Raw genomic sequence first — 9,097 nt, 5'->3', positions numbered from 1 at the left:
CAGGGTGGCTGGACGCTCCCTTAGAGATGAGTTTCCTCTGCAGGGTGGCTGGACGCTGCCTTAGAGATGAGTTTCCTCCGCAGGGTGGCTGGACGCTCCCTTAGAGATAGGGTGAGGAGTTCGGTCACCCGGGAGGAGCTCGGAGTCGAGCCGCTACTCCTCCACATTGAGAGGAGTCAGCTGAGGTGGCTTGGGCATCTGTATCGGATCCTCCTGGACGCCTCACTAGGGAGGTGTTCCAGGCATGTCCCACCGGGAGGAGACCCCGGGGAAGACCCAGGACACGCTGGAGAGACTATGTCTCTCGGCTGGCCTGGGAACGCCTCGGACTCCCCCCGGAGGAGCTGGAGGAAGTGTCTGGGGTGAAAGAAGTCTGGGCATCCCTGCTGAGGCTGCTGCCCCCGCGACCCGGGAAAGGATAAGTGGCGGACGATGGATGGATGGATCATCCCCCCTTTCCATTCCTTAAGTCATTTCATCAATGAATGTGGTTTTACTGCTATTTCAACATTTAGAGTCATCACCAGAAAAATAACACCAGAAAAATAACTTATTTTCACCTGTTTCAAGTAAATTTTCACTTGAAATAAGTAGGAAAATCTGCCAGTGGGACAAGATTTATCTTCTTATTACAAGCAAAAAAATCTTGTTACACATGCAGATTTTTCTACTTATTTCAAGTGAAAATCTACTTGAAACAGGTGAAAATTGTTGTTTTTTCCAGTGATGAGTCTTGTTTTAAGTGTAATGAGATTGTTTTATTAAAATGAGACATTTTAACTAGAAACAAGACAAATATTCTTAAGATTTTGAGTTTTTGCAGTGATCCATTTTACTTATCCTGTGAAGGACAGAGTCATATTGATAAGTTCAGAAAACAGTTTTTTATTGTTGTTTTGATGTATTTGATGTAAGCCCAGTGGATATTTAAAGCTTACAGAAGGCTGCATTTAACTGCTGCTATGTCAGTATTTCTGCAGGTGTTTTGGTCACTGCTATTATTTGTAATATATTATATTATTTGTAATCAGTATAAATTATCTGTCCCCATATGATAAAATCCACCATCCCCCCTGATCTTTTTTTTTTACAACTCGAGTACTGAGTATAGGGCGTCTTGCAATCAGAGATGCGAAAGCGACAGCATTTGACTGATGTTTGTGAAGGACATGTCATTCTCTTTTTGTTTTTAAGAAAATGGTTTGTAAAGCTATTTTTGAAGCTTATAAGTGCAATTGACTATCTGTAAATGTTTCTTTGCTTTTCTATTGTTTCTTTGCCTTTTGTTGTTTCTTTGCTTTTCTATTCTCTTTTTGGTTTTCTGGAGGTCGGTAGCCAAAAAAAGAAAGTTGGTACTTTGGTTGGTGCTTTTATAAGCAGTTTGCTTCAGCCTATGCCTTTTCAGTCATTGTTCAACACATTTTCGGTTTTGTATGAAATGTTAATGCTGTGCACAATGTTTTTTTTTGGTGTTTTGTGTTGTCATGACTGAATAAACTTCATTCATTCAAGGAGCACATCCCCTGGTATTACTCCAAAAATAGCGGTCAAAGGTGATGGTATGAATTTAGATCCAGAGATCTCTGAAAACGTATCAAATACATATGTCCAGTATTCATGAAGGTTTGGACATGTCCAAAAAGTCCGGATAAGGGACCCTGTCGCTGATTTACAGCTACTGCATAGAGGATCTGCTCCTGGATATAATTTAGCCAGCTTTTCCTTGGATAGATGCAGGCGGTGCAGAATCTTAGATTGCAGGAGTGTATTTTTTGAAGAATGGATAGCCAATCAGTCTGTTCAGTCTGATCTTACATGCCATATCCTCCCACTGAGACTGAATGATAAAGGAGAGCACGAGGTTGATAACAGGCCGTATATTATTTGATTGCCCCTCTATTGTGTACCTTAACACCAATATCTAATGTTTCGCCTAGTAAATTTGGGAATAGGGGGTATCTTATATATAAAATCTCATATTTGTAGATAGCGGAAGAAATGGGTCTGGGATATTGCATTTTTTGGTTAGCTGAGTAAATACCTTGTCTATATACAGATCTTCAAAACTATATATGCCCTTAAAGGCTCAAGAATACAGCTTTCTGCTCATCTGGCACCTCAAGGACAAACACATGACACGAACAGTTCTTCAGCTTCCTGGTTGAATCCAAGAACTGCAGTTCCCCAACTGACCACCAGGGACTAACTGCAGGATAATAAACTTCCATTTTAACCTTTGTGTTAAAATGTCAAACTTTACTGCAGAAACATAGTACATGTAGTACAACCTGCTTCAAAAAGTAGTTTGTCTCCGAAGCTAAATTTTGCATCCATGACAACCATACAGGGGTAACATTGTTTTGCGCCACGTTTTACCAGGCAATACATTCATTCATAATTAGGGGTGTGGTCTTTTGATTGGCAACAAGCACAGCACACGAATGGCTGCTTGTAAGGAGTTACCTGTACTTTTAATATATTCCAGAAACAGACAGCACAAACTTTTTTTTTCCTCTCCATAGTTGTTTAATAGGCTTCATGAAGCCAAACTGACAAAAAAAAAACCTTGAATCATACAAAGAACATCAAGTACAAAACCGTTCCCGTTTATATTTGACTTTGGGTAAAGGAAGTTACATTTTGAGATCGCTTGACAAGATTAGTCCATTTTACAGCACATTTAAAATGCAGATGATGAGCAGAGCACAGAAGACACCGTGGACAGACTGTAGCATGCTGCATTTTGCAGCTTCAGGAACAGCTGGCCACTTCGGATGTAGTTCAGTCTGAAAGGAATTCACTCTTTTGGGAAATTGAACATAAAAAAGGAGCCTTGGCTAATTTAAGGTTCTCTTAATAGTTCAAGGGCCTTAACAGCAGCCCCCCAAAAGTCTTTGTTAGCATCTCCCTCAATCTAAAAATCAGGCAGGAGGTAGCTCAGACAAAAAAAAAAGAAAAAAAAAGTGGTCCCATCAAATCTCATTGTTAAAATAAGCCTAAGTGAGATTTCAGCAAGCATTTAAATTGTCCAGTGAACTATTTGGAAGGCTGCTGGAATCTCAAAAATGGGACATTACAGGTTTCACAGAAGCTTAAAAATGTTCTGAAAAAAAATTCTTGCACTGAAACTGGTTAACATGGTTTAACGACCAAAACGTATGGCTACATTTAAGACACCGAGCTACAAACTAGGATAAGCAATAAGAAGTGGACATTTTTTCTTGAGGTGTGCATCTTTCATATACATCCAGCCAGGTGATGATCTTGAATGGGGGAGATGTTTACTCGTCGTATCCGCCTCTGTAGGAGCCGGAGCGCCCACCACCGTAGCCTCCCTGGCGGTCGTCTCTGTTGCCGGATGAATATCCACCGCTCCTGTAGCCGCCGCCGCCACCACCGCTGCCGTAACTCCTATCGCTGCCGCCGTAGCTCCTGTCACCGTAGCTTCTTCCGCCATATCCGCCACCGTCGCTGTAGCCGCCTCTGGAGAAGCCACGGCCGCCGCCTCCCCTGAAAAATCAAGCACAGGTACAGATTAGGGGGTGAACATTTAAAGAAGTACATGAAACTAAAGATTTCATTAAAAAAAAAAAACACATCTGCAACAAAGTATCTAGAGGCATCTCAGTTCTGGCCAGAGCAATTCCTGGATAAGAAATTACTCTGCATTCTGTTCTGTTCCCTGGTTTTACCTAAGTTACTTTTTAGAGGTTTGGGGAAATGCATATAAGTTCACTGCAATCACTATTCATCTGCAGAAAAGAGTTGTAAGGATAATTCATAATGCTGGATTTTCATAACCACAAATTCATTTTTCAACTCTAAAATAATCCAAAAATAAATATACATATATATACACACACACACACAAATATTTTTTTGTAAATTTTATCATCTTTTTTGGTTTACTATTTTTTTCTCTCTTGTACATACTTTTTCTACTTTTTATATTGCTCTTTTTATTATTTAACCACTTATTGGTTATTTCTATTTTAAAATTTTTTGTATAAAGTGTGTGCTTTGGCTGCTGCACGACTGAATTTCTCCTCCTTATCTGGGGGGTAAATAAAGTCTTCTATTCTATACACACACACGTGTGAATAGATATAGCTATAAGGGGCAGATGGAGAATAGAGTATGGTGTAGTATATTTATATGCGCATCTGTACAAATATATAGAAATACAATGTGTATGTATAGCTAAATGCTAGTACAATGGCCACATGGTGTTGAATTCGGAGTTAATTATTTCGAATTAATATATATATACACACGCGCGTGTGAATAGATATAAGATATAAGGGTCAGATGGAGAATAGAGTGGTGTAAATAAGTATATTTTTTATAAATATTTATATGCGCATGTGTACAAATATATAGAAATACTAAACTATGTGAATGTATAAGTGTAAGTATAGGTAAATTCGAATTAAATAATTCAGAATTAAACTCTGTTCCGTCGAGTTAAGATGGAACCAGTAACTCTGAATGGAGGTTTACGTGGGAAACACGTTTTAGCGGCTTTGTCCAATTCCGGAAGTTACGTCTACCGGAAGTTACGTCACCGGAAGAACAACAAACTTAGCCACTTTAGCTGCTACAATAGTTTTTATGAATACGTGTTAATAAATGACTATTTAACGGATTTAGGATTAAACCAGTTTACACTTCTTGTTGTTTCCTTGGTTTAGTTTCATTTTCTTCCATTTAATGTTTGTCTTGTACATGAATAAATGAATAAAAACCGTTTCCAACCTCCCGCCTCGTGGTCCCCCGCTGAATCCGCCGCGGCTCTTCCCCGCCTCGTCCACTCGGATGGAGCGGCCGTCCAGGGTCTGTCCGTTCATGGCGTCCAGCGCGTCTTTAGCGTCGTCCACGTTGTCGTATTTGACGAAGCCGAAGCCGCGGGATCTCCCGGTCTCCCGGTCCCGGATCACGTCCACCTTCTCGATGCTGCCGTATTTGCCGAAGGCGGCGGCCAGGGAGTCTTCGTCGGTGTCGAAGCTCAAGCCTCCGATGAACAGTTTACCTTCGTCGGACATGTTGAGGAGGTTTTTATGCCTTTTTAGGGTTTTTTTTAAGGAGCGGAGCTTCGGCCTCGGCGGTCGCGGTGCGGAAGAATGAGGCCCGACAAATTTCAGTCTCCCGCTTTTATCTTCGAACCCCGGTGACGTCAGGACCGTACCATGTACGCGCCGGGGGGGGATTTGTTCCCGCAAAAATCTGTTATCGACACCAGGTTTGCTCTGCGTGGAGTTAGTCTGTTATTAGGTTTGTTAGATTGTGTTTGGAGATGATATTACACCATAAATGACTTTTAAAACGTGTATTTTTATTTTATTAAAGCTAAGAGTACTTTAACGCCCCCCCCTTTGCCAACTCAAACTTCATGTACCCAGAGGGCGAGGCAACAAACCACGTGACGGGGCGGAGCCTTCTTCTTTTTTTTTCTTTTTTCTTTTTTCTCAACTTTATTGAAGCAAAAGACATACCGGTAAGAGAATTGAGAATTGAGAGCAACATAAATCAGACATATGTGTATACAGTACTGGAGTTGAGGGGGGATGAGGGGGGATGGCATCCCCCCCTGAAATAAAAACGGTCCAAATCATCCCCCTTGAAATAAAAACGGTCCAAATCACCCCCCCTGAAATAAAAAAGGTCCAAATCATCCCCCCTGAAATAAAAACGGTCCAAATCATCCCCCCCAGAAATAAAAACGGTCCAAATCACCCCCCCTGAAATAAAAAAGGTCCAAATCATCCCCCCTGAAATAAAAACGGTCAAAATCATCCCCCCCTGAAATAAAAACGGTCCAAATCATCCCCCCTGAAATAAAAACGGTCCAAATCATCCCCCCTGTAAAACTGCCATCCCTACTTTCCATCCCTTATGTCATTTCATCAATGAATGTGGTTTTACTGCTATTTCAACATTTAGAGTCATCACCAGAAAAATAACGTATTTGACAATTTTCACCTGTTTCAAGTAAATTTTCACCTGAAATAAGTTTCAAGTAAATTTTCACTCGAAATAAGTAGGACAATCTGCCAGTGGGATTTATATTAATGTATCCTTTCATTACAAGCAAAAAAATCTTGTTCCACTGGCAGATTTTTCTACTTATTTTAAGTGAAAATCTACTTGAAACAGGTGAAAATTGTTTTTTCCAGTGATGAGTCTTGTTTTAAGTGTAATGAGATTTTTTTTTACTAAAATGAGACATTTTAACTAGAAATAAGACAAATATTCTTGTTAGGATTTTGAGTTTTTGCAGTGATCCATTTTACTTATCCTGTGAAGGACAGAGTCATATTGATAAGTTCAGAAAAGTGTTTTTTATTGTTGTGTTTTGATGTATTTGATGTAAGCCCAGTGGATATTTAAAGCTTACAGAAGGCTGCATTTAACTGCTGCTATGTCATTCCTGCAGTATTTCTGCAGGTGTTTTGGTCACTGCTATTATTTGTAATATATTATATTATTTGTAATCAGCACAAATGATCTGTCCCCATATGATAAAATCCACCATCCCCCTGAATTCTTTTTACAACTCGAGTACTGTGTGTATACAACATAAACTACACAATTATACAGTCACAAATACGCCAGGGGAATTAGTCATTGACAAAGAAAAAAAAAATTAAACAAATATCTTATATAGCTTACAAAGGTCATAAGTTTTAACGGCTTTTTTATTTACAGAATCAGATATGGAGAATATGTATTGTTTGATATATGCGGACAGCAAAAATTTGGATCTGTGGATATAGAATTTAGTTAAAATAACGAGCAAATTGATCAAATAAAATTTACAGTTGAGATTCCTGTCAAATTCAATATATCCAAACAATAAATTTTTCCAGCACAAATTAAATTGGGGGTAGATGTGATCTACAATAAAGCGGGACAATTTACTCCAGTTTTTTTGTGTACAGGCAAGACCAAAATAATGAATCAGTGTTTCATTGGGAAAACCACAAAAAGTACAACTCACATCAATGTCTTTCTTAAGTCTCTGTAAATAATACAGACATTGGTGTGAGTTGTACTTTTTGCCGCGTTCCATTTGTCCTCGGAAGTCGGAATTTCCCAGTTCCCAGTCGGAATTTTCAACTGGAACGCCCCTCGAAGTGGGATTTCCTACTGGGAAAGTGGGAGAAGCATCACCACCCCTGAGTTACCATTCCAAGATGGCTGCCATTCCTAGTTCCCAGTTCCGATTTCCGAGGTAAATGGAACGCGGCATTACCATGGATCTATTAATAAAATCGGGCATTACAGAGCCTTCTTCTTCTTCTTCTTGTCTGTTTTATTGGCGGATCGCAACCAACTTTAAGGTGATAACCGCCACCTACTGTACAAGAGTGTGTAACGTCATTTCATTTAGCCTGTTTTTTAAATTCTATTTATCAGCCTCGGTATCAGCGTCTTTTAAGAAATTAATTAGTGCCTTCGGGGGCGCAGCCTGTTCTACTGTGAGGTTTGTGCTTAGTGTGAAAACAGACCCAGATGTTGGTCACGTTTTGTCCTCACAGGTCGTTCCGCCCTGCGGTGAACTAGCAACGTTCCTAGTCGGACCTATTTCAGGGACGGACCAGTGCAGCAAACAAACGGCATGAAAACGAAAACGCTTACAAGTTTTTCTTCAAATACTATTAAAAAAGCGAATTCTATTATCTTTCAGTTTTTATGGAAAAACAAAACCCATTATATTAAAAGATCTCAATTACTGGTAGTTAAAGAGTATGAGAATGGTGGCATTAAAGCTTTAGATTTTGAATTAAGGGTTGAAAACATATTTGTCACAGCCAGAGTCCACGTGGTTCCAAATGCCCAGGTCTTTGTTTGAAAGAACAGGAGGGCTCGAATTCCTTCCAAAATTTGATTTTGAGCTACACAAGGTTCCCATTAAGCTATCTAATTTCCACAAACAAATTCTCCAATACTGGAAAATGATATTCACTCATAATTTCTCGCCACATGGATCTGTTTTATGGAATAATAGACTAGTGATCACAGTAAATAGAAAATTAATATTTAAGAGAGACTGGTATGAGAAAGGCATTTTGTTTGTAAAGGATATGATGGATTCTGATGGAGGTCTTTTGGACTACAGGGCTTGGTTAGAAAAATATCAAATAAATTGTACTCAGAGGGAATATAATAAGATTTGTAAAGCAATTCCCCTCCCACTCCTTCAATTAATCAAAAATACTTTGTTATATTCAAGTGTTAAATCAATACTACCAAAACTGGCGATTAACAAGTGTAACTTGAATGATAATACGTGTAATAACAAAGTGATTAATGCTGCCTGGAAATCAAAAGTATTTTATGATTATAATAACCGAGGATTTAAACCTCAAGAGAATGAGAAAATAACTGTCTATGTTGATAAAAGCTCATTCTACATATATTAGATGGCCCATTTCCCCAAAGATTAAGGAAACTCACTTTAAAATATTGTATAAAGTGTACCCGGTTGCAGAATTCCTTAAAAAAAGATTAAAGTTCGAAGTTGATCAATGTGCTTTCTGTAATGTAACAGAGGAAACTTAAGAACATATGGAGGAATAGCAAACCCTCCTTTGATTGGTTTTTGAATGATTTTAAATTATTCTTTTTATCCCTAAGAAAAGTAGACTCCAACAAAATGGCTAAAAAGATTTGTGACGATATATCTTGTTTTCTGCTTTTTTGAAGCCTCAGTCCTTGCTCCTCTTTTTGGCACTTTTCTTTGCCTGATTTTTTTTAAATACTGTGATACTTTTATAGTTTGCACTTTATAAAAACCCCTGTTTTGTCATTTATTTCAATATATAGTTAATGTTTTTTTTCTATATAGCTCTATATTTGACAGCATCTCATATTATGTCTAATAAATATACTATCATCCTTACGAGAAGATGTTTAATTACTGTTCTATGTTGTTTTACTGTGTTCAATAAAGAAGAAATGGTAGGTCTTTATTGGGTTACAGTGGGTGGAAGAGGTCAGTCCTGATAATGTGGTGGTTGCACAGATTCAATAGCTGTTTTGGAAAGTATACGATCAACAATAACTTGCAGAGAAGATTTACTCAGATATTTACCAT

At 38.7% G+C, this 9,097-nt stretch overlaps 1 protein-coding gene across 1 annotated transcript; it reads right to left on the bottom strand.

The window, feature by feature from the left end:
- Window positions 1-2,502: 2,502 nt before the first annotated feature.
- Window positions 2,503-5,143, bottom strand: LOC133449296 (cold-inducible RNA-binding protein B-like). Its single transcript, XM_061728467.1, has 2 exons — window positions 4,756-5,143; window positions 2,503-3,510 (listed from the first exon to the last, which is right to left on the bottom strand). The coding sequence occupies exons 1-2, from the start codon at window positions 5,040-5,042 to the stop codon at window positions 3,282-3,284; spliced, it is 516 nt and encodes a 171-aa protein (XP_061584451.1). The 5' UTR covers window positions 5,043-5,143; the 3' UTR covers window positions 2,503-3,281.
- Between the last annotated feature and the right edge of the window lie 3,954 nt (window positions 5,144-9,097).

Source organism: Cololabis saira, chromosome 1, assembly GCF_033807715.1.
Source record: "Cololabis saira isolate AMF1-May2022 chromosome 1, fColSai1.1, whole genome shotgun sequence".
NCBI classification, from domain to species: Eukaryota; Metazoa; Chordata; class Actinopteri; order Beloniformes; family Belonidae; genus Cololabis; species Cololabis saira.
Note: the sequence above shows the minus strand (reverse complement) of the source record. Positions and strands in the feature narration are given on the sequence as shown.

Coding starts and splice junctions, on each gene's coding strand:
- LOC133449296 (XM_061728467.1), bottom strand. CDS start 5,042: ATGTCCGACGAAGGTAAACTGTTCATCGGAGGCTTGAGCTTCGACACC. Junction 3,511..4,755: donor GGGGGACCACGAGGCGGGAG/GTTGGAAACGGT, acceptor TTGATTTTTCAG/GGGAGGCGGCGGCCGTGGCT.